General features: G+C 37.0%; 1 protein-coding gene across 1 annotated transcript in view; it reads right to left on the reverse strand.

Annotated features, from left to right (window-relative positions):
• Gprk2 (G protein-coupled receptor kinase 2) overlaps positions 1–26,756 on the reverse strand; it is a 65,600-nt gene that overhangs the window by 14,962 nt on the left and 23,882 nt on the right. Inside the window, exons 3-6 of the mRNA XM_053763889.1 lie at positions 3,337–3,446; positions 1,575–1,719; positions 747–952; positions 401–590 (exon numbers count right to left, since the gene is read on the reverse strand). Of these exons, the coding sequence (XP_053619864.1) occupies positions 401–590; positions 747–952; positions 1,575–1,719; positions 3,337–3,446 (651 nt within the window). The remainder of the gene's footprint in view (positions 1–400; positions 591–746; positions 953–1,574; positions 1,720–3,336; positions 3,447–26,756) is intronic.

Below are 26,756 nucleotides of genomic sequence, written 5' to 3' on the forward strand. Positions count from 1 at the left end.
AAAATAAGTTTGTTTGTTACCTCTTCCCGCTTTATCTGCACAACAAATGTTCGTGAAATTTTGCAAACATATAGTTTGAAGTATGGAGAAGAACATAGGGTACCTTTTATCTCGGAAAATAAAATGTTGCCGTAGGAAATTCACGCGGACGAAGCCGCGGGCAAATAGTATGTATATAGTAGATTGTTAGACAAGGTTCAAAGCGAATCACACAAGATGTGTTTTAATGAGGAATTAATGTGCATTTTTATAGCATGAAGTAGGCAGACGAGCATGCGATCACAGGTGCGTTATCGCATTTTAAGAAAGCGATAGACTCTTTTCTTGAAGGCGAGTTTATACTGCTCTGCTTCTCGATGATCACCATCATGCAATAAGGTAGGAGGGAGACAACACTCACCGTTCATAATAGTGAGAACGAGACACAAGGCGTCCTTCGTTTCGTACGCGTACGCCAAGTTAACCACGAACCGCGAGTTTATCCTCTGCAAGATCTGCTTCTCGATGAGCACCATCGCCTCTCCCTTGCGTTTTTTTATCCTTTTCTTTTCTAATTTCTTACACGCGTACATCTTGCCTGTCGCTCGCACCTAGAATTAAAAAATATATATATTAAATCGAACTTCGTTCGGTATATATGTATGTATAATGTATATATAATGTATATATAATGTTCTGGAAATCTCATTTTATCACAAAAGTTCGTTGTCTTTTGTTTTCTTTTTCTTTGGAAATTATGATCTTACCTGACACGCGCACACCTCGCCAAACCCGCCCTTGCCAAGCACTCGGTACATCCGGAACGTGTGCTGGGTGACCGGCTGCGCCTCGAGCCACTTCCACTGCAAGTACCGGTGGAAGTACATCGAACGCTCGAACTCCGCAAACGGAGTGCCGGCGAGGAAACTCTTCACGCATCTGATGCATTCCGCGAATATGTCTTTGGAGCCGCCTGTGGACAGATAATACATTTATTAAGACAATTTAAGTCCACCAATTACAAGTAAATCAATACTTCTACACAAATATTAGAAATAGGAAGTGATTGTAAGTTTGTGTATGGAGTAATTATTAATTAATAATTTCCGAATTTCCTTCACCAGTACGAAACTAATTTTTCTATAAAAGTCGTGGCTTCATTAATCATTATCTCAGTTACATTTATCGTCTTTCTTGGCACTTTCCAAGAGCTACAATAAAGTGATCTTACCTTCTAATTAACTCTTGGCCTCTTCAGTGACCCTGGAGCTGAACACGTCAGACAAAGCGTCTGCATCATCAGTCAAAACTTTTGCCCGCGAGCGCTGTTCACTATTCGTCCATTTCCACCACATACAATGCTAGTTATATGCTGAAGAGCAACTTTCGAAGGCCTGGACTCATAGTCGTGAAAGATCTGCTGAAATATACTGCTGTATCTGATGTAGCTAACAGATTGTAGCGGGAGTGAGGTTATAAGCTCGACCACCACAAAGGCAAGATCAGCCAACTAGGCTAATTGTTGCCAGGGGAACAGCGCTTAATATGGCGTTGTAGATGTAACCTTGTGGCTAAATTTTTTTTTTCTCAGTTACCTTCTAAGGAACTCTTGGCCTCTTCAATGACCCTGGAGCTGAGCACGTCGGTCACAGCGTCTGCATCATCGGTCAGGAACCTCGCGAACACTTCGCCCGCGAGCGCTGTTCGCGATTCGTCCACTTCCACCTCATACTTCTCCGTCTGTACTGAAGCAATGGAGAACTCGTCAATTGTTACGATTCTTACTGATATTATAAATGCGAGAGTTAGTAGGTATAATAAATAAATAAATATATAATATGGACAAATCACACAGATCGAGTTAGATCTAAAGCAAGATTGAGACTTTTGTTATGGGATATTAACACAACGATAATATATTTTATAACATATACAAGTATATAAACATCCAAGACGCAGGTCAATCTGAAAACGCACTGTCCTGATCGGGGATCGAACCTGGGACAGCGGCCGTCAGAATAACGATTATATTTTAACTTTAACACTGAAAAACGACTGAACTTATTTTTATTAAATGTAAAAAAAGTGGGCGAAGTACGGTATTGTGACGTAACGACAACCACACCACGATGTGATTGGATCTCACTTCGAATCGATTCGATAGTGAGAAGTGAAATTCAAACCCTCACTTCCCCCTCCGTACTATATCGTTCATATGGACGTGTTTGTTTGTCTTTCTTTCACGTTATTACGGACGAGTGGATTTAGGTGATTTTTTGTGAGCAAATAATTAGAGGAGTGCGGAGTGGCATAGACTACCTTTTGCCGCGAGCGTAATCGCGGGAAACAACTAGTTTCTTATAAATATATGAAGTATTTTTCAGCAAGTTACATTTGCAAAACAAATTAATTATAGTCTGATAAAATTAATTATAGTCAAAATTATGTCTAATTCAAAATAGCCAGTCTCCAAAGTCTAACTGTTAACTTAATCGGCTAAATATGGGAGTAGATTTGGCATTCATTATTTAAGAGGATCTCAGAAGGCTTAACAAAGATTTAAGATGAGGCCGGGTTTAAGATTAAGAATTACAGCCATTTAAGATTAAGAATAATCCCTTGTGTTTACTTTCAATCCCCTTTATTGACTTTCAACTTTTGAGATTTGCGCGGGAGGTATCGAGGAACGCGCTACATAACTTTCAATGAAGATAAATTATTTTCTTCTATAGCAAGTTGGCAAACATATTTCGATTGTTTTGTGACACTTTTACTGGAGAGAGGAGTTTACTACCTTGTTGGGCTACTGAATGTCGCTTAGAATCTTTTCGTTTATCGAAGCGTATATTTTTCCCTGTGTTTCTACCAGAGAAACTTCAAAGTTTAAGGTTATTATTTTCGAAACCGGAAACATGCGGTGATTAGAAAGAGAGAGAATCGTTATATTTTCGTTTCGTTTATTAGAACAACACGATAAGAAATGGAACAGAGCACTAATATGTATATTTGGTCCCTAAACATCTGCCCGGTTTTACAACCTCTTTGTATGAGATAGGCTGAAAGCTGTATGGAAATGTTCTATCTCATTTGGCTACGTAAGCTCTCAGTTGTCTTTAGTTATGCTAATGCTGATGCAGTCGCGTGGTCAGTGACGCCCACGAAGCAAAAACAAAGAGTAGACGCCTCATTAACGTTTCTCTGACAAAAGTTGTGACGATACGCGGGGCTGAGGCAGACGAGTGCCGGTAAAGAGTGGCCGTACGGAAAATGTAATAATCCCTTTTCGTGACATCTGTGTATCTTTCATTGTAGCTGTGCACAAATTGAGCCAATGTTGGATAAGAAAAGAGCACTGACCGCATCGAGAAAGCTGTTGTACTTGTGGTACTGAGGCCTGTTCTCACAAAACTGCCGGAACAGGAGTTTGCCGATCGGCTGCTGGTCTACTACGTAGTCGTAACCTACATCTGAAACAATGGAAAATGCCATATTATTAATTGGGCTGGGCCATTTATATCCCACTTCTGAGATACAAGCAACTGCTTAGTTCAGACAGACATCAGTCTCTCACAATATAATCGTACATGTATTATATTGTTAATGTTTACAATAGTTATTTTTTGATTGATTATAATAACCGATTCGTTAAATACAATTTAAGTGGATATAGGCAATATTACATATTAACACGAAATGAAATGGAGAAGAAAAAGTAGCGAAGCGAAGTCTGGATATTGTGGCTATACCAAAAACAAAGTAAACTAGAGATGACTAGCAAACGTAGTCAGATGAGATATTGAGCATTTTAAATTTTTTTTCCCGACGCATCTCATTCAGTTCGGCAGATGATTGAACGTTGTAAAACCGGCCACACGATCAGAGACTAAAAATATTAGTACGCTGTCCCTTTTCTCCTCGTGTAGTTTTAGCCGGTGCTTTTCTTTCTTGTATGAACGCTCGTTATGAACGAAATGGAAGTTAGATCTGTTTTCTCTGTTTACAAAGCCAAAACATTTCAATCGATACAACTAAACTTCGCAACTAAATCTTCGTTTATCTGCGTCCTGTGACAGCCTCAATTTATTGACAATATTTGTTCTATTTGTCTCAATGTTTATTGATACGATGGAACAAAAACATTTATACAGCACTAAGTGTTGCAAACATCGACGGTTGCTAAACAAACAGATTTGCCGGAGTTGCCGGCAAATTACTTGATTTATTATCAATCGCTTATAATAATAAAGTTGATACACATCCGATGAAGACACAACTTGACGAGGGAACCTGCACATTGGTCGAAGACAGAGAAAACTATAGACGTATTAGCGTAGCCACATGAGACGGCAATAGCCCGCCTTTATTTCTTAACATGAGGGACACGATATTTCAGCGTCTTTGTCCCCGTTGCTTGCCATATTTCTTCTTTTATTTTTAGAGTGTGTTATTGCTAACATTGGTGTCAGAATTTATTAAAAACGTCAAAAGGCATCTTACATGACTTTTACGACTACCTACCAACAACTTACACACTAGTGAACTTAATGTCAACCAGCGCAGCGTGCAGGTTTCCTGACAATTTTTTTCCTTAACGGGAAATAAGTGGCCAATGAAAACTAATACACATGAGTCAGATTGGTATTCAAGTGGGATTCGAACCTTTCCATCTTAGGCGGCCGGTCCTAGCCGTTGGACTCTTGCCGTTTTATTAATTAGAAGAACGAAATTGTTTTGCCTGACTGTGGTTTCCACTATCGTTAGATGACTGGTAGTCGCGAAGCATTATCAAGTCAACTACCAAATTGTGTAATGGCTGCTTCAAACTAACGCCGCACTCAGAAGAACGCGAATGCATGAACTGAACATAGCGTAGTTTGTAAGAGCGCTTTAATTTACCGCAACGAAAGACCAGCGATTTACACCGATACTGCCATAGTTCGGCAAACTATATCGCGATAATGTATACCCAGCGTAACATAGGCACCCAACTAAATATAATTTACAGTGCTAAAGGAAAAAGGGTCTCCTTTCCAACGGCTTCAATATATCGGCCGAGGGCTATTTCGTACAATTACCTTTCATAACACACGCCCCTAAGGAATCCTGCGAAAATTGTCCTAACTTTTTGTACAGTCGCCGCCGTCACTTACTCCATAAAAAACTTTGGTAGGAATAATTCAGAAAGATTTGTAATGTTTGGAAACACGAAGCAAAACGAAACCCTATTCCCATTTCTTTAACAATTGCTGTAACGGCGCAGGTGGTAAAAGTCAATCAAGGGAACGGGGTTCAAACTGGAGATTTTCCATATAGACGATGGCCTAGCAACCAACTTCAATCTCAATTCCACAGACTACCATACAGCTAAACGTAGCCTTAGTGTTTCGCAACTCTTGGCTCTGTCTACCCCGTAAGATGTAAAGACGTGATACTGTCTCTGTATATTTTTTTATATATCTGCTTATCAGTCTACTATTAAGTTTTTTAGATTAGTAAGTACCCAAACAATCATCCATATACGAGGTTAAGAATACCTTAAACCGAAAAAGACACGGCTATTTTTCATTCCGGAAAAAAGAATATTTTCTGCGGTAAATGTAAAGGTAAAAGCTAGTATAGCATACAAAATATTATATCGATATTCAACAGCGAGCGAGGTCCTATTAAAGAAAGTATTAATATCACGTTTGATTGTTTGTTTACGCGCACTAAAAGACCCGAGTATATCAATATATAAAACTTTAAGTGCGTAATACACATATCAGCTTCCTTTATCGTTAAGGCTGCAGAGTTATAATCCGAAACGAGATTGAGAAAGACATACCAGCATTTTAACCCAAAATATATTAGTTTTAAAGATCTAAGCATACATAGAGACATATACAGACAGCGTGAAGCGACTTTGTTTTTTACTATGTAGTGATTTGCGGTTATTCGTGGATTATTCGCTATCTATTGCTTTACTTCAATACTGGGCACATTAAAAAGAAATCACTGGCCTGGCCAGTGATAAAACGTACCGCAAAATTGTTTTATAACGTAATACATTATGTATTTATGCTAAACTATTTCGAATGATAAATTGAAATACTTCTCGAGTATTGGGGCAGAGAATGATTTCGAGATTTTCGGGATTGGCGTTTCGAAAGTTCACCTTATCATTAACTAGCAGCCCGTCCCAGCTTCGCTCGGGTATAAACATAATAAATTATACGCCTCAACATTCCTCAGGAATCACACGTGTATTGGTGAAAATCGCATGAAAATCCGTGCAAAGTTTTTGAGATTATCGCGAACAGACAGAGAGATAGACGCGGCAGATGACATTGTTTTATAATATGTAAGGATAAGGATTTATCATGGTGTCGAGTAGACCAAGGAGCGCAGGGTATCTCGATGTATATAATCGATCGATGTATAGAATCGATATAATCTCAGTGTATCTGGATTAAATTATTAGGACATTAGGACAAATTACACAGATTATTAAGCTAGCCCCAAAGTAAGTTCTAGACTTGTTTTATGGGATACTAACTCAACGATACTATATTTTATAATATATACATATATAGATAAACATCCAAGACCAGGGCCAATCAGAAAAAGATCATTTTCCATCATGACCCGACCGGGGTCGAACCCGGACCTCTCGGTACAGAGGCAAGCACTTTACCACTGCGCCACCGAGGTCGTCGTCGAATTATATTTCAAATAAAAAAAAACTATATCAAAATCCGTTCAGCCGTTTCGCTCGTACGATGCCACGGACAGACATACAGATACATAGACAAGTTAAACGTATAAATCCCCTTCTTCTGTCGTCGGGGGTTGAAAAGCAAAAAACATTAACTCACTCATCACGAAATGTCAAAACTACTAGGAAAATTAAGATCAAATTTGGCAGAAAGGCAGATTGTGACTAAGAGGCGTCTGTAAAGAATTGATTTTTGGAAATAATTCCATCCCTAAGGAGTTGGACGGTTATTTATTTATATTTCACAAAATTCCCACAAGCGCAGACCACCGAAGGAACAGTTAACTGCATACATAGCGACCGCAGAATTACTAAAATTTTATTACCATTTCAATAACAGCTGCGTGGGTAATTAATTGCTTTATAAGTCCACAAGGCAAATCAATAATTACATATACATCATTCATATGACGCACTGTGTACGTAGACGTAACGCGCCGGCGATTGACACAAATACCAGAATGATCAACTATTTACATATTCCTTTTACACTCGATGTAATTTAAAAAAATCGAAAATCTTTCGATTCTGTTAACTTCAATGCTTACAAGCTTTTTTTTATTAGGCTCTTGATGTGTCCCACTGCTGGGCAACGTTTCACTCTCACAAGATCTATATATATAAAACTCTTGCGTTACTGAGTGACTGACTGACAGACAACGCACATCCGAAACTACTGGGCGTAGAAAGCTGAAATTTGGTGTGTAGGTTCCTAGGACAGAGTAGGGGAGCACTAAGAAGGGATTTCCTGAAATTCCCATGGGAAACGGATTCTTTCTCACATACAAAGTTGTGGACAAAAGCTAGTCGTAATATAATAAGACGATCAATACAAAAACAAAATATTTGCCGTGCTCCTTATAAATCCATGGCTATAAACACCTTAAGCTAGGGTTGCTGTTGTAGCCTCTTAAAGATTCGACTGTCATTTCTCGGCAAACCGCCTAACTTCAGCCCTATTTGAATAATGTTATTGACTCTCAGCTAACTATGCCGCTCTAGTCACCACGGATATGGAGCAGTCTCACTCTAAGGCGGGGACCACAGGCCGCACAGTGGGATACTATACTTTTTCATATTCAAATTCAAAATTCTTTATTCAATATAGGATTATTTATTGACGTAAACACTATATAAGAGACTATAAATTCTGCTGAATTTTACATTCCAAATAGAAAATAGTGACACACACAATACGTCCAAAAGCGATGACAATCTACTCGTAAAGCCAGAAAAGCCCAGCCATTTTGCGGATTTGTTATTAAAAGGTGGCAACCCTACCTTCAGCCCTCTTTATTTTTATATTAAACCCCGCTTACACCCACGCGTATCGGCGTTCGGGGAAGCTTCCGAAGGGTTGCCAATTACAATGTAAAAAGTTATGAAAATGTTTTTCACATAACAAAATCTCCATGAAACTGTTGAAACTTCGAATTACGGGTACAAACGAGTGAAATTTTTAATCACGAGGTTAATTAAAGAACCTGAGATGTAGGAAGAAAGGTGGGTAAACATCAGCCACATAATGGATCCCAACTGGCTGGCGAAAGATGCCGCCCCAGAACGAGATAGTGAATGGTGCATCGACGTCAAACTATGTAAAACAACGGAGCGGTAACGCGCTACAACAACGCAACGAAAGGCGAAGGAGCAACGCATTCATAGTTGGACCAACATAACAAATAATTGGAAAGGTACACGCCAGACAGAGAAAAATGGCGAAGAACTGCAAATAAAAAAGGTATACATACATAAATGGTTGAATTAAAACTTACTCAAATATTGGTTAAAATAAAATGTCAGCTTGATGCTTTAAGCTGATGACGGAAAACAAAAGTTGAAAGTATGGCCAGACTTTGCCTTGGATCGAGATGAGTGGAAAAATATGGGGATCACCTTTGCAGGAGTAGGGTAAAAAAAAAACCATTGTAAGAAACAATAATGGTAAGCCGATCTGGCATGATAGGGACCAACACTGTTCAAATGAGTTTCTTTCGGCATTTCTTCTCAGCAGTGGTCGTTCCGAAATGCCAGTAGTTTCTAGCTTGTGAGAAATAACTATAAATTTAAAGATTGACGAGAAAAAGTGCTTGTGAAGGTCTAATTTCTGAATAAATGATTTGAATTTGAATTTTGAATTTGAATTTGGTACGTCATCGAAAGGTAAAAAAAATATATCTATTTAATTAAAAACACGGTAAAACTAATCAAACGTCGGTTATTATCGCGGCATAATTAGCGGATTAACTCTGATATGGTATCGCGCGGCGCCACATGTGATGTGCACGGTTATGATTAACGATGAAAATATGCCAATTAAATTATTAATACATTTTTGGCCAGGATTTCACACATCCGGCCCATCAAGGCACTACTGTTAACAATGTGTTACTTTTATTTTCCTTAAGGCGAAGGCTAGATTCTCAGTCGGGTCATGATGGAAAATGATCTTTTTCTGATTGACCTGGGTCTTGGATGTTTATCTATATATGTATTTGTTATAAAATATAGTATCGTTGAGTTAGTATCCCATAACACAAGTCTCGAACTTACTTTAGGGCTAGCTCAATCTGTGTGATTTGTCCTAATATAAAATAAAAAAAATTGTGATCCAATCCTCCAGATAGCAGGTGGCCACTACGCCACAGAGATCGTCACAGATAACACGTGATACATAATGCTAAAGCCGCCAGTACAATTTGCATATGAAACTGTCGCAATTGGCAGAGAACCTCCCTGGGCAATCGGCTGAATTAAATATTAATTAACTAACAGCACACAGGGACAGTCAAATGCATGTTAAGTCATGCATTGACCTCTATGAGGCGGTTATAGAGGTCAATTTCCTATGGATTCAGGTGGGTTGTTGATATTACAACTTTATATCTCGAGGGATCGTGTCACTTTCATAATTGAAACGATGCATTTCATATACATTGTAGGAAATTTTAAATTATAGCGCAGCTCATTCGCTGATGTATATCTTGTATATTATGTAGGCAAAAGGTCAATTTAATTAATCAATGATTAATAGGTAAATCAATATGTTATCAATATGTTCGGGTGAAATTTTGTAACTCGTTTTCGAAGCAAATACCGATTGAGCTGAAATTTTGTACACACGATTCGTTTAGATTACCACGATATTAATTGAGCTGAAATTTTGTACACACGATTCGTTTAGATTACCACGATATTATGTTAAGAATAACCGAATGGTGAACCCAGGAACGGCTCCCGGGAACTCCTACACGAACATGATTTTGTTGTCACGCATTGGATGCAATAAAATCTCTCTGACAACAATAAAAGCTTGTGTCAAAAATGTAATTTTCGTAAAAACCTTATTACCGATGATGCAATTGCATCACTAAGAGGCACCAAAAGAACGTCAGTTGTCTATATATAAAAGTATAAAAAAACGGGCATTTGTATAGACATGCCTGCTTCAATAGTCCCATTAATTAGGTCCTGTCCCATCAAGGATTTTTCCTGTTTATCAGGGATTTGCGTTGTTTTTTCCCTATTTTTTTTTTAATTATTGCTATCTAAGCGTGCGCATGACGCGAGAAATGGCGCTGGTTAATCAAAAAATAATGTGTTTTTCCCGTTAAAGTTGAAAACAATTTATTTTATTAATACTATCGGTATGCTACATTACATTATGGCTTAATTTTTTATGATTATCATAGATAGAGACCCCTTCTAACGAACGTAGAGGACGGTACATAAAAAGTTTAGTGTTATATGGTTCTTTAAATCTTATAACATCATCTTAACTAATTCCCTAGGTATTTAGTGGACTGAATCTTTGTGGTCCTTCGAGCCGGATTGTAAAAAGCTATAGATTTTTAACGTCTGTATTTCAATAAAAATAAATACCTACCTAAACTATTTATATGTATGTATAGTCAAGTAGCTATATGTTATGTTTAATTTTATCACGCACTAGAGACACAGAGACATTGAAAACAAACACCAACGTCTGACTCCAAGTTAACATTGTAAACTTCACATAATTACTGCTCCAGACATCTTAATGACATAACTGATAAATACAGCCGCTAGTGATGGGACTCGGCTTGAGTCGCCAAAGGGGCCTACAGTCCTACACTGTTTCAACGAGTTTCCTTCGGTTCGGCATGTCTTTTCAGCTGTGGTCTGTGGTCAGTGGTTTATAGCTTTTTGACAAATCCTTACATTACATATTACAAAAAGAAGTCACTATGCCGCGTCGTTCTGTATGAACAGGTTTCACCAATAAATAGTGTGGTTCCTGAGAAAGGTCAGGTGAAGCTTAGGTTTACAAAATTTATTATGGTTTTACCCGAGCGAAGCCGGAATGGACCGCTAGTCCTATCAATATTATAAATGCAAAAGTTTGTGATGTGTGTATGTTTGTTTGTCATTCACGCAAAATCTACTGGACGAATTGTTATAACAATCGATACCCGGGACAATTAGAAAGAAAAATCTAAATTCAACATTAAAAAGACATTTTTTTTAACTCAAAATATTGATCACTTTGATCAGTTCAGCATAATACTATTTTTATACTAAGTGCTATTAAAATACTTGTTCTAGAGGAACACCTCAAAATTGATCTTGTTGGTAAACAATATGAAAAAAACACATTCTCGGAAAGAGATCTTAATAATATCATTAGTATGTTGAGGCATATGCCTCAAACATATCTGGGCGTCGATTCTAATCATGTTAAGAATCGTGTCTCAATGTTTCAAAGCTCAAAAGCTTTATTATTAAGTTCCAGTTATTAACCACATTAAGAAAGCTATCTATAGAGACACGATTGCGTCTCAACGTTGCAGAATCAAATTTTAGCTCACTTTTCTACCAGACATTTGCAAGGTCTATAACCGCTTGAAAGATCGTTTAAAATTCAAGAGCTTTTAGGTCTCACTGGCAAGTACTTACATAATCTATGGAAAAAACATGTATAATGAGTTTCTTTCGTCGTTTCCTTTCATTTCTCGTACATTAATGAGTATAATTCCAAATTTATCGTCCCGAAATTCTACGAATCTCTAAATGATCGAATTGATTTGTTTTGTTAATTCTTTAGAACGGCTGACATTATACTTTCTTTTAACCGACTTCCAAAAAAGTAAGTTCTTAATTCGCCAGGATATTTTATATTATAGGGCTCTAATGTCAAACTATGTACGTCTCAAAGAACAGAAACAATTATCTGATAGGGACTCGAGTTCTCGACTCGACATGAGGTCATCCCCGACACTAGTGTCAAACTTCGTATCAATTAAGACACCAAACTGACGGCCCAAGTAATCCCCATCAAAACTTGGTAAAGACGAGTAATGAAGGCCCAGTATATTAATGGCGGTTGATGGTATCGTAAATCTTTCAATATTGAACATCATCTGTCATAGGAAAGTATTATTTTAGGCCACATTAATCTAAAGTTATTTAATCTATATTATATGTCAAAAATAGGACTTATTTTATTAATTACTAGCGGCCTATTTCGGCTTCACTCGGGTAAAAACGTAATAAATGATATTGGTTATCTATTGGAGTCTATCTATTGGTAAAAACCGCATGACTACGTAGTATTATTTGAGTGTATCGCGAATAGACAGACAGACGCGGCAGAGATATTTGCTTTATAAATATTTAAGAATTTAATAGGAATAATTAATTATGACTCTATTTACGCTCCGGGACATCGCTCGCGCGGCCGTTTTGGGACCAAAAGAAAATTGACTGAGATCTTAGAACCCGTAGGAATATTCCATCCCGTTCACCATTTTATTTCCAAGGTAATGTATTCTAAGAACGTCTGAAGCTAATGCTTCAGACGTGCCCTAATAGAATTCAAAGCTGGGGAAAAAAAATTATTCCGCGCTATCAGTCTCTTAGGGCAGTGTTCCGCACAGTGTGTACCGCGGTACACTGTTGTAAACTCTCACGGCATACGGTAGCAAAAATACTTATATTTTTTTAATAATCTACATACTTCACCCCCCGCCCCCGTCTGGCTCACGAGTCAGTACGAGTACGACTGTTTTGTTGATTATTAATAAGTTGTTTGATTGATTAATAAATGTTGATTAATATTGCATGCCCGTAATCCAAGCGCTGAGTTCAGTTTTCTTAGTTGCACCACATGAGTAGGGAATCGGACAAGAGGCAAAACTTACTATGAAGCGTCCGAAATTGTTATCGTATTGTACCTTGAACACAAAAAGTTTGCGAAACCCTGTCTTAGGGTTAGTTTGCAGATGACGTGTCAAGGTCAAGGTCACATGGGTGTAGGTAGACTGAACTTCGTCGTCGTTTCCGTCTCTAGTGGATTTCCTATTTCTATCTTCTTCTTTCATATCTTGAGTGTAATTGCCGTAGACAGAGAAAGCTATAGACCCTGTCTTCGCGCAAAAAAGAAATGTGCGTATTAGGAATACATGAGAAATGAGACAGTACGCTGACGTCTGTTTTTAATTGTACATGAGCATTTAGTAACATCCTGTGTACAGAGACGAGAAAATATATAAATTTTAAAATTTAATTATTTCATGCGCCTCTGCGCTCGACTATTATTTTATTCGTAGGCTCGACGCCATTAATCCGACCCCGAAGACAACTGTTGTATGAAAATTTACATAACTTTCGCAATTATGCTCCCCAAAGTTTGTTATTCATAACAAACAGAACGAACACACGACGGAAATGTCCGTAGCGGTCCCAATGGACATACACTGCTTCATTGTAAAACATTTTAGGCTAAAACGTTCCTTAACAACTAGTACTGTCAACATATCAAGAGACCAAGCCACGAAAGAAATTTAATCGTAATAAAACTGTAAACTGGCATGTAAATTAGTTTATTTCGGCATTTCTCCTTAGCAGGTTCTCTCTCGAATCTGAGCGTATTACCGGTTTCATCCTTAGCCGTTGAGCGTCGCATCCCAGACTTTCTTACTTTTTCGTCTCCATTTCGCACGGTCGTCTGCATCTTTAGTTGTCACACCATATAGCAGTGTTCGTTCCTAAATGTTAGTAGTTTGTAGCTTTGAGATTTATTTAACTTTGAATGTGACGAGAAAAAGTGCGTAACACGCATTTATTTTATTGATGACCTCGGTAGCTCAGTGGTGAAGTGCTTGCCTCTGAACCTAGACGTCCCGGGTTCGAACCCCGGTTGGGTAATGATGGAAAATGTTCTTTTTCTAATTGGCCCTGGTCTTGAATCTATATTCTAAATTCTAATTCCACGAGACCAAAGTCATATAAGTCATCAAAGTCATGTTGCTGACTGTACGAAGCGCGAAGTTTAGAATAAATCCATTTGACTTTCAAGATAAATAAATTTGGCGGCAAAACTCCTGATCCCCAGTTCCCGAGCCAATTTTCTCGAATGTTGTACTTATTTCTGTGTAAAACCGACGGCAAAGTTTCAAGTACTAAAACACGATTGTTTACTCGGTTCAACTTGGGAATTGTGAACTAACGGTGTACAGATTGACTGGTTGCTCCCTGGAGGTTTAATTTCGTGGGCAATTTCATAAACCTATTGAAGATTCAGTTTTTTTTCTATGCCACGGCTCAAAAATTAGCCAATGTCACTCTCCAATTCTCCATGTCCGCGCTAAAAATTACTTCGCCTACTGTCCGTATGTCCGCAGCCATTTGGTTCCGAAAAGATTCTGTTCTCTACAAGTTATTATACCTTTATATTATATTACATTCAAACAGCGTAGTCGACGCTGTTTGACACACCTTCCCCTGAGAATGATCCACAAGGCTATTATAGTTTCATAAAGTAAAAAGTTTAAAGGTAACATAAATAAAGTGCTTTATAATGCCAGCAGAGAACGCTCTTTAGATGTTCAAGTTTTCCTTAGATGGTAGCTAATTTCTACCCGACTAGACTGTTGAAAGGATAATGTTTTAGCTTTTATGTACATACGTTTTTAATTTAGCTTTTTATATATATATATTTCAAAAGGTAATTGTTGTGAATGTATATTTAAATATTATAAAACAAAGTTGTCTGCCGCGTCTGTCTGTCTGTCTGTTCGCGATAAACACAAAAACTACGGCACGGATTTTCATGCGGTTTTCACCAATATATAGGGTGATTCCTGAGGAAGGTTTAGGGGTATAATTTATCATCTTTTTACCCGAGTGAAGCCGGGACGAGCCACTAGTATTTCATAATATATTTCCCTACATATGGGATAAGTCCGCCGTTGTACGTGTCTATCTATCTTTCTTGCATTAATTTTAATTGATGTATACTTATTTTCGCGCAATAAAGTTTTTTTTATTATACAAATGAATGTGTAATTTTCATGAAAGTTATTTTTTTAAATAATAATACTTTATTTACCAACAGAATTATAGCTTTACAGATACATTTAGTTAGAATTTTCAATTTTAAGAGAGGGGTCATGTTATAGGGCGGAAACTGCACGTTTTATTCCATTTATTATGACATTGACACATACGCCTTTAATGCTATCTTTGACAAAATCCCACAAATCTTGCATTTCACTAACCGTGTGGACGAATTTCCCACATTGTATGTTTTACAATTTAAGCTACGGAGAACAGCCCGAGCTGTAGTGGCATTTTCATGCTCTGACGGGGCACCCAGGATCGGCTCCCAACGAGGGGACCCCTCAACGGTTCACTGTATGGACAAGAGTTTTTTATCACGCGTAGAATGAAACTAGATCCCTCTGACGACAATAAAAAAAAAGTGGTACAAATGGCATGTCAAAAAACTTGTTCCATTTTCAGGTTCGGCCAATTTGTAGTACAAGATGACAAAACATTTTTACATTCAGTTATAGTAAAAATAATCACATTTCACGATACATTATTGGTTTTTATTTTTTCAAAGACATTACAAACAAAAGACATTCGGGCTGAAGTGACGGCGTTTTATAAAAATCCACTTAAGTTGGATCATCGGCATGTTTACAAGAAAAACAACGAAAACAAACAAACATGTATCGGATCGATTAATCCACCGCGCATAGGTATTCAAAGCGCGATTTTGTGACGAGTGGCTCGTGATGCAATTCAAAGACTTTAGCGATTACAGGATTAACCGTAGGTAAACCCAAGGAGTTGACGTCAGGCAGACGGGCGGTTGTAAAATCTAATAAAATAACAGCTGAATCTTCGAAATATTTCTTAACTCTGACCCCGGGCTTTGCGGAGACACAGCGTAGATCGAAAACGGGAACATGCGGAGATGAGACAGGAGAAATTAACCGCAATACTAATAAGCGTTACTAGAACATAATGAAAGAGAAAAAAAAACTTGAGACGCATTACACAATGATGACCACGATGATTAATAACATTCTGGAATGCGTTTCAAGTTTTTCGAAAGTAAAATACTTTTCTTGATAAATAGCAATAAATCAAATCAACATAATAAATAAATCTAATATAAATTTTCGTTGTTCGTTATAAAAATATATCCGCGTTTGCAGCTGAAAATTTCGTGGTTTCACGCCTAAACAAACATGATGAAAAAAGAATATAATTCATATTTATATGGTACAGAAAAAAAAAAACAAAACATTTAATTTGAAACGCGATATGGCTTTATATTATAAATCATTGCATCTGGTTATTTCAGCTCGATATCCTACCGTTTTAAAAAATTATTCAGCGCGATAAAGACAGAACAAGAAATAAATATATTTATAATTCATATGATTAATAAACAAATAAAATTTACTGAATAAATCTAAAACTTAGAATCCCGAACTGTTTTCTTCGGATAGCTCTCTCTCTCACCGCTCATAACTTGGCCCACAATACGACTCGTGCTCAGGTTTCCAAGTTTTATTGACTTGTCGGTTCCGTACATTCAGAACGAAAACTATAATACACGATGTAGAGTTTCGTTGAGCCCAATATTCATTTATTTAAAGAACACACAGCACTTTGATATTTTAAACGTCGTTAAGATTTTTTTAATGTATAGTCAACAGCATATCAAATTACCCTGCATGAACTACTATGGCACGGTAATAGAGACGAGTTTGAAATGAATTTGGTTAGGTTGATGTGCTGGGAAGTGGCACGTTATGGGAAGTGGTCACCACACCACACAGCACAGACATGAAGAACAAAGACTATCGTTGTGTTTAGCTATTCTATTAAGAACTAGCTTTTGCCCGCGGCTTCGACCGCGTGAATTTCATAGCAAAATCAAAGTAATTTTTTATCGCGTACTCTGCAACACTGGTAAACGTATATGATTCAAATTCGCATATTTCTCATCTTTAGTTTAATGTTCTGTTTCCCGCTGCGTGTTTCGTCCCGCAAACTTGTCCAATCCCGCTTCCTGCTATGTAATGTAAATATCCCGTACCGTTTCCTACATATTGTGCCATCATATTTTTTGCAATGTGGGACACATTGCAAAAAATATGATGTCCTGTTTCTCACTACATGTTTCCTTCCCATTTCCCGCTCCTACTCCCACTCCCGCTTTCTGCAACGCGTGCCGTCCCATTTTCCATGACGTTTTACGTCCCGGTTTTTTATTAACCACAAACGTAAATTAAACATTTTTTTGTATTTACTATTACTGTTATTTACTACAAAAAGTATTAATATTATTTTAATTTTCCTACAGGACGCCCCTCATTTTCCGGGATGAAATGTCTATAAGATGTTAACCCGGGATTCTGAGGCATTTTTATTCATAATTAGTTTTTCAATTATCCTACGGAAACCTGACCATTTACCGGGATGAAATGTATCTAAGATGTTAACCCGGTATATAAGGTACATACCAAATTTCAAGCAAATCGGTCCAGTACATTTCGAGTGATGCGCGTTCAGACAGACAGACAGACAGACAGACAGACAGACAGACAGACAAAAATTTCCAAAATTATATTTTCGTCATCTATATCAGTAACTAAGTATATTCCATGAAGAATTAAAAAAAAAATCCAATGTACAAATTTGACCTTTCTTCAATTTTATTATATGTATTGAGTATTGATTGATGATCGTCCACAAATGTTACATTATTGTATTATCACTGATTCTGTAAATATTAATAATATTATCGAAAAAATGTTTTTATCTTCAATATTAGACTATAATTCTTTTATTGTATAACTCCAAAAGTTTGCCTGGAAGAAACTGCTTACAGCGGTAAGGCCGCCCTTTGCGCATGTAATATAAGTTTCAAAATTGTAACTGTACCTATATTTTTATTATGTGCAATAAAAGGTTATTGTATATACGATACGCGCGTAAATAAATATAGGAATTTCGAGCTTTTTATTCGACTTCCGTTGTCTGACAGCTAAAAAAACCATGGAACTAGTAGAGTACCTACGAATTCCATGACAGAAACATATGATTTACTGATTAATTGACAATGTACACTGAACAGCGATTGTGGAAAGTACAGACATTTTAAGCCGACAACAGACGAGCGACGGGACAAAGAGATGATGATGATGATAAATATAGAAACAGTGATCGCAGATACGTATTCAATGATAAGAAATATGGACAATTAATCATGTATGCCAACTTCATTTCAAGAATATCACAACACTTGATTATATCAGTAGTCGTAAAAGATGGTATCAGTAATCTAGGTCGACATTCGATTGACTCCGTTGACCATTGGGAGGTCGTAGTGCGAGTTCGCAATACCCGCACTGGACAAGGTATGGAAATTGTCAAAAATATGCAATACTAAATGTGGCCCGGGGCTTCGCTCCCGTGGGAATTTCGAGAGAATATATAGCCTATAGCAATCTTGGATAATGCACCTTTCTAATGGTGAAAGAATTTCTGAAATCGGTTCGGTAGTTTCGGAGATTACCCGCCTCAAACACAAACAAACTCACAAACGCTTACCTCTTTATAAGAATAGTATAGATTATGGTGATAGAATGCCTATTAATGGTAAGATAGATAAAAAAAAACATTGTTCTCCTGGTAACATGTTATACAAAAAAAAAAATTAAAACTAAGCATGCATGATGTGTGTCAAAGTAATACTTTTTTTTCGGCTCTAAGTTTTACTTTAATGAATCATCTTGTTACCTTTCATTGGGATTAATTTATTAGAGATCAAACTTTATGGGAATATTTATTCGCTGTCGATGATATCATGGGAGACGATTAGTACGGGACGTTTTGGCAAAACAAAACATCGCACAAAATATGTGCATTGATATTTGTTATATCTACTTCATCTTAACGTGTTGACTCGATTAGATTTGTGAGAACCAATACACATGTTATATCTTTAAATACTTTAATTATTTATATGATTCTTAAAGAGGGATTTAACCAACATTTTGACGAATGTTTACAAACATTGCGATATTATTGGCATCGCATCACAATGCCACACTGTGATTGGTAGCGTCTCATTGCGAAAAGATTTTATATTAGAAAGCCAATTGCAAACCCGCACAAAGCCATCACTCATTTGGTAGCAATGAGCATATCAACGCAGAACTGGACCAGGGTTGCCAACTGATAGTTCCCACAGCAAGGAAATTAGGTGCCGCAGTTGTTTTTTAACCTTCTGATTTATTTTGCGTGATTCTAACCAAACTCAACGCGATTGAAACTAACTGCAAAATCAAATAAGATAAAGAATTTAAGACCTAGATAAATTGTTAAATTTATCGGGACCCTTTATAAGGATTTATAATTATGTTTCTTCAGTTTTATTTAAGAGGTCCAATGAAAGAATTTGTATATAAACGCCTTTCGATTAAATCAATACATAGTCGACAAAAAAAATGCGCAAAAGAATACATTGTTCATTGAGAAAAGTAAGTACCTAACAGATTTAATACACTCCACTGCACGTAACTGTAAAAAAAACTAGGCGTCGACAGAAAAAGAAAATTAGTGCAAACGTATATATCTCGGTAGGCAACCCTAACAAACATCCAAAGTATCTGGTGTCGTGCGGCGAATATTTCACGGCTTATGGCGTTACTCGATTACTGTAATTGATCCCGCGATCTCTCGTTGAGGTTTGCCCTTCTTACCGCTACGCCTACAGACCCGTAGCGTGACCAATTGAGCTATTTTTCATTATTTTGTTATATAGACCTATTTCCTGGCGTTTGGTTCCGCACTTGAAAAGATCCACTCAGTGTATTGCAAATAATTTAGTTTTATTTAATAGGTGAATAAATCAAACACTCAACAATTGTACATATTTGAAGACGGATTAAGATCCCAAGTTTTGAGATTAAAACTGATAGGCAACAATGGCATTCCCAAGTCTTTATATATCCCAATCCCAATTACATAATTAACTTTAAGACATATCAAAACTGTTTACCTTATTTCGAGTACAGTCAACAGCACATTAAGTTACTCTGCATGAACCTCTATAGCGCGGTAACAGCGGCGAGTTTACAATGAATTCGTGTAGGTTGATATGCTGTTGACTGTACATAAACAAACAGTGTTTAATTTTTATCTCGAGCGACACAGCCCTGCGGCGCCGCGTTACCACTTCAACGTAATACGATTTTACGAGCATAATCAAAATCTACAAATTTTTCTTCGCCAAATTTGAACCTCGGTAATCTCGTTTCGTAATCAAAGTAAACAAATTTTTCACCCACTACACTTAAAGTATCTAATTTGAAAAGACTACATTTTCATAGATGCATGCATGCCTACAGTATGTGTAACATATTGTATCCAGAGTGGTGTTTTATCCTAAACAATTAACAAAAACATGTCAATATTCAACAAAATCGTTTTGACCACAGCATGTGTAAAGAAACATGTTTCACTTGACACAACTGTACATTAGAGCCAAGCTCCATTGCTACGTCGCGTAGACATAGCGCGTTGCGGCTCCCTTGTGCTCCGATGTTCTCTATAAGTTTTAACATTGACGTGCATCAACGTACGGGGAAAGTCCATACAATTACTTACAACATACAGCGTTATCCGTAGACGGACATTAAAACAACGGAGCAATCGAGCACACTGGATGAACAGTTGCATTAGATTATACTAGTCAAAATCAATAATGACATAAATTTTATTTCAGCATAGGATAAAGTTTTTTTGATAGATTTATGCGACTGCAATTGGAAGAAATGAACGATGAGAATGAACATTTGACAGTACAAAATGAAACTAAAACTTATACCGAAATGATTAGAGTGTCAATTAAAAAAACTAAGTGCATATTTCACCCAAGAATTCCTGCACACAAACGGATTCGCGCCTTAACACTCCAGGGCTATAACATCCGATCCACGCCAAGCTAATTTATAATAAAAATAAATTAAATTCTGCGTCAGCCCTACAGACAGATCCTGTTACGGTAATGTTTACAGGGTAATGAAATTTTCACTGGTAACTCGCACAATTTTATATTTCCCACGCTGAAAACTCTCGTTTGATGACAAGCTTTATGGGGAAATATGATAAAGATGAAAAGAAAAAAAGTGGGATTCGTCGTGTCGTATCAAGAAGAGCTTCAGCTTCAGACTTGAAGACAAGAGCTTCTCTCTTGAATTACATGATGATGTGATCAAGATGGCAAAAATGACTTAGTTTATTTAAAACAATATTGTTTTATATAAATTAAATTCAATAAACGCACGTATGTGCGTTTATTGCGGAAAACGCATATTTTTATTACATACATACATATTAGCTTTTAGTTGCGGTTTTGCCTGTAAGCATACATTGCAAAGCATACATTGTTTTTTTTTTATTATTTCAAAAATGATGAGCCAATTTTCCGGTCTAGCTCTATTGTCTTACGCACGGACATGGAGAAAGAGGTAGCAAAAAATAAAAAAAGTTTTATTAAATTATTTCTTCAGACAAACGGTCATAAATTATAAAGAATATGATAAATGTTCAAATTCCTAAACGTTCCATATGCATCATACATTTTTTTTGAAATATCGGCTGAAAGGACTTCAGTAAACGTTGAATACACAAACATTGTCAGTAGGCCCTGTCCGTCTGTCAACATTCTCTACTTAACGATATAAATAGAAGGGAGGGCAGCGTAACGGGGTCGTTTTTTCTGTTTTTTTTTCGTCCAAGAGGGGCGGGTGACGGCACTAAATAATACTAATAAAAGATACGCGAGGCGTTGACCTAAAATGGGGGAATTGAGTGTTTCAGGCGAGATTGTCTTTGTCGGCCTAAAGCCAGGTGTCCAGTGAAAGTTTTTTAAGTTTTTTCGAAAACATTCAACACATACGCAAGTTTCTGAAACATATTTCTTTACTCACGCTCTGTGGACCACGACTTAGTTTCTCTAGCAACAACAATGTCTTTTCTTTTTCAAGCAAATGTCTTATGAAAGTGTTTAACTTGATGACATTTTTGCCACAAGCTTTTATTATTGTCAGATAGATCTTATATTTAAAGCGTGACAAAAAAATCATGTCCTTGCAATCAATCGATGAGGAGTTCCTTCGTCGGGAGACGTTTCTAGGTGCACCAACATGACATGCTTATAATAATGGATTGTACATTGTTGATTATTTTCTTTTACCATAAGAATGTAACTTGTTAACTGTTGTGTGCACCAATAAATAAATAAATCTGTACTTCTACAGATATCTGCAACAAAATTGATCTGCAAGATTCCACCCGAACAAACAACATACTTGCATACACAATGCAAGTTAAATAAAAGCTTAAATAGAATCTCTCTGTATACAATTTATAAACATAACTAAGTTTATAAGACTACTTACTACGGCGCAGAGTGCATAGCTCCCCAGACAGCCCTAGTAATTATAGGACAGCATCCAAGATTAATTCTCTAGATTAAATTAGAATAGAACTGATGATTGAAGCTGTGGTGGTTCAGTGATTTAGACAAGTGAAGCGCAAAGTCCCAAGTTCGCATCCTACTCACATCAATTTGAATAAAGGATCGCGCCGCGCGAGAACTGGAAGGATACATGAGACAAATTACGTCTATTGTTTGTTTGTTATTGTCTATTATTTTTTATTTCCCAGACGCTTCGAACTTTCCAATGGTCCGTGGTCACTGAGCGACTGAATCTTTGTAACAAATTCCGGAAACGTTTGGGAAATAAAGAAGGTATGTGCGCGTTTAATACCTGTTGTTTAGTATATAATTATGCAACGCGAAAGTTTTGACAAGTTTGTATGTAATAGTAAACTCTTACATACAAACTTGGCAAAACTTTCTTCTTTCTTTTCTTGAAAAAACTTTGTAAATCGGTAAAGATATAAATATCTTCCGAACTACAAAGTTTTTTCACCATAGCAACATTATTCCTGAGTGACATAGGAATTCGGAAATTCCTATCTCGATTTAAGTGCAGTTTATCATCAAATGCCAAACACGTCTATCGATTGATATACACTAAAAGATAAAACTATACACCAGTCACCATCTTATTCAAATGTAGGGCCCTAGACAGACCCGTATCACTTGCAATAAGCATGAATATCCTGTTACGCCAGCTCCACGCTGTTGCCGAACTCATGCCGAAGCGAATGCGTGTACATTGCGTAGTTTGTATGAGTGCTTTTATTTACCGCAATGAAAAACCAGCAATGAATAAACGCATCACAACATTATGCCGCGGAAAAGATTTTGTTTATTCAGGCCGATGCCGGAATTGATTGCACTTAGATGACAACTGACAACACTCAACGGCCCGCACGAAAACACAAGCACAGAAACAGAAAAAAGTTTCATAACAATTTTCATTAAAACATTCTCAAAGCTTTTCAAAACGTAAAATTTAATGATTGCATAATTGAAATGCGCTCGTTAAAAGAATGAAGCACTCAAATAATTAAATTGCAGTAAAAAATAGCATCGTGTTGTCACGCTACGACCAAAATTAAAAGAGAATAGAATTTAAGGCGCCAACGCCTTGAAAAGAATTGAGAACACAATTTAAGGCGCCGACGATGCCTTGAAATGAAGTGAGAATAGAATTTAAGGTGACGCGTTGGAAATTACGCAATATTAAAGCATCACCTGTCTAAATTGCCAAATATGACGTGTAAAGATGAAGCAGCGGAATATGATACACTCGGCTAGATTTATTGTCTGTCGAAGTTACGGATTGCGAGCGATAAGAGTACGGTCGATTGCATATTTAGTTGGACTGCAATGAGATTTGTGCCGCGCTAATACGGGTAGACAGTTTAGTTCAGTAGATGCCGTAAAAGTCATGTTCGATGCATTTAGGTGACTTGAATAAAATCTGACATCAGAGTTAGCATACGATAACACACGATAAAAAAGAAAAGGGGCGAAATTTATGAAATGTATGATAAAATTTATTTGGGTAGATTGTTGTGGTATTAACAATAATCTGAAATAGAAAATTTAAAAATAACATTACATAATCACTTTTAATCCGATATTAAAAGTGATTATGTAATGTATTATTTGTACATATATAGTATGATTGAATTTGACCTTATAGCTATCATAAGATCTACCACGAAACATACAAACACGTCGCACGTTACAACGTCCACATGCTATCTCTTTTTCCCAAATCGTGTCCACAGTTCGCATCGTGTAAAAAAAGAAATAACGTGTGGATGCATTGACGTGCTACGTGCTGTATTTCATGGTAGCCACTCAGGTCCCACTGCTGGGTAAAAACCTTCCCTGTTTCCAACCACTTCTATCTTCTATCCCTTACCGAAGGCCGACAGTTCGTACGACGATCTCATCTCAACTTTGCGATCTTTCATAATTAATTTGACCTATACCGCCAAAATGATTATAGAATATTAAATGCAAAGTTCACTCAAAACACCAATAAACCAGACATAAAATCATCACAGATTACAACTGGACAAACAAAGACATTAAAACAGCGAGCGCGATTAAAATAAAATTAATTGAGTTTTGGTTAATTGAATGATCGATTTCAACGTCTCCTTTAACCTCTCGGATGGATTTCAATTGGTTTGGAATAGAAACATATTTTACAAGGCTACAAATAACATATATTAGTATATCAGAAAGAATTATGACTTAGACTTGAAACCACGTCCTTTAGGCTTCCACTTTGAAATCCATCAAACAGTCAGATTTTATATTAATGTAATATAAAATCTGACTATACTCTCCGAGTACCTGATCCCTCGCTTGTCACAGACACTTACTCAATATGTCCCCGGGTCGCATAGTGTCAATTTCGCAAAGTGTCCCTTTCGCAAAATAGTCCCTTTCGCGAAATGGTCCTTTTCGCAAATTGTCCCTTTACCAAACAAAATGCCACTTGGCAACCTGACCTGTGGGCACGGGGCGGCGTGCCAAACCGCAGATACCGCAACAACTTCATTTAGGCCCGTATTTATTCGTGAAAAGGCAAATTTTAATCAGAGTTGTAACTCGCGACCGCTGAACAAACACAACGTACGTGCCGTCGCCGGATTGTGTAAAATGAGGATATTTGCAGAACTCCCGCTATTGGTACTGAGATTGCACAGGATGTCTATGAAATTCCAAATAATCCGTATATCGGTTATCGCCAGAGTTTTTGGAAAAACAGGAAAATGCTGAGCGTAAACTCATCAATGGTAATCGCTTCAAAATTCTTCATTTCCTCATTCAATTAGGGTGATAATCGACATCAATACGATTTATTACTAATACTACTGCCGACTTCCAAAGCGCAGGTGAAGAAAAGGCACTACAAACTTCACCACTGCCTTTTCTTCAAAGACATCGTTAATTTAACAATAGTGGGTCTTAAAAAGAACATTATAAATAAATGGAGGAATGTTAATGATTGATCACATCATATTTTATGATATTAGGCGTTTCCAAAGGTCAGAAACACATAATACAGGTTATAAAAAAGCCTTTTTTCGAGAAAGCAACCTTTTTTCGGCAAAGATGTCAACACGGGAAAATTACTAGAACCCTAATTCTCACGATGGCAGCGACACATCTAACGAGACGTAACCGCGTTGCGCAAACACTTGTACCCGGTGAAATGTCAGCCTCCAAAGGTTAATCGTTCCATTGATCGGGCTCTTAGACTTGGTTACATTTTCTTGAGATCTTTTAATGGTGTTGCACGCCTGTAGTATGGTTCCTACCTAGAGTCGGTTATATTATAAGGTAACCTTAGAATATAATCGAATCTACCATGGATGTAAGCGGCGAGTAAGCAATAAAAAGCTGAAAGGTATTCCTTAAGAAGGTTGACGTTAGATAGGAAGACCTTTGTAAAATCACAGCTAAATTTCTAAGAATTCTTTTAAAAAGTCGAGGCGTCACAGTCGTGTTGGACCGGGAAGAATCTCAGGTAAGAGAGAGAGAGAGAGAGAGAGAAGTTACACGATGAAAGTGAATGTAAAAAAGGACAAAAGTGCGAACTGCGTCATAATAATATGTTTGCATGAAGATGGAGACTCGTATCTGATAAGTCGTGCTTTCAAGACCTGTAGGATTCGCTTGATTGTCAGCAGAAAAGATGACGCCTGACGATGGCAATTACGATTTTTTTGCAAACGTTTTTCGGTTTTGTGCAAAACCTTGGTTGTGCTCACATCTTTTCTGTGAAGTCGCGTAAAAATGTTCGCTAATCATATGTAGGAAAATGTGGAACAACAAACTTTTATAGCGACTTATATATAATTCTCATATGTACCACGAACCCCTCACAATTTATATGTCGACATGGTTGTGTCTTGAATATATAAACTAGAGAAACAAACTCATAAAATATTCCGTCTATCCCCTAATATCCCCTTAGCTTTCACCAACGTTTAAGTTGTCAGCGTGTCTCTATTTTTTAATTACACAGAATAAAAATCCCCACATTATGTCATCAGCATACAGAAATATCAGCTTCTTTGTTATTAGTTGGACGCCCTACATGGAGGTGAACAACCTTTGCGAATAAAGGTAGCGATATAATGGCAACAAATATTTTTCACTTCAAAATCATCATTTAATTTAATTCGCCATCTTGTTAGAAAAAAAATATATTAAAAAAAAAAGCCAAAAAAA

Source organism: Plodia interpunctella, chromosome 24, assembly GCF_027563975.2.
Source record: "Plodia interpunctella isolate USDA-ARS_2022_Savannah chromosome 24, ilPloInte3.2, whole genome shotgun sequence".
In the NCBI taxonomy this organism is placed as follows: Eukaryota; Metazoa; Arthropoda; class Insecta; order Lepidoptera; family Pyralidae; genus Plodia; species Plodia interpunctella.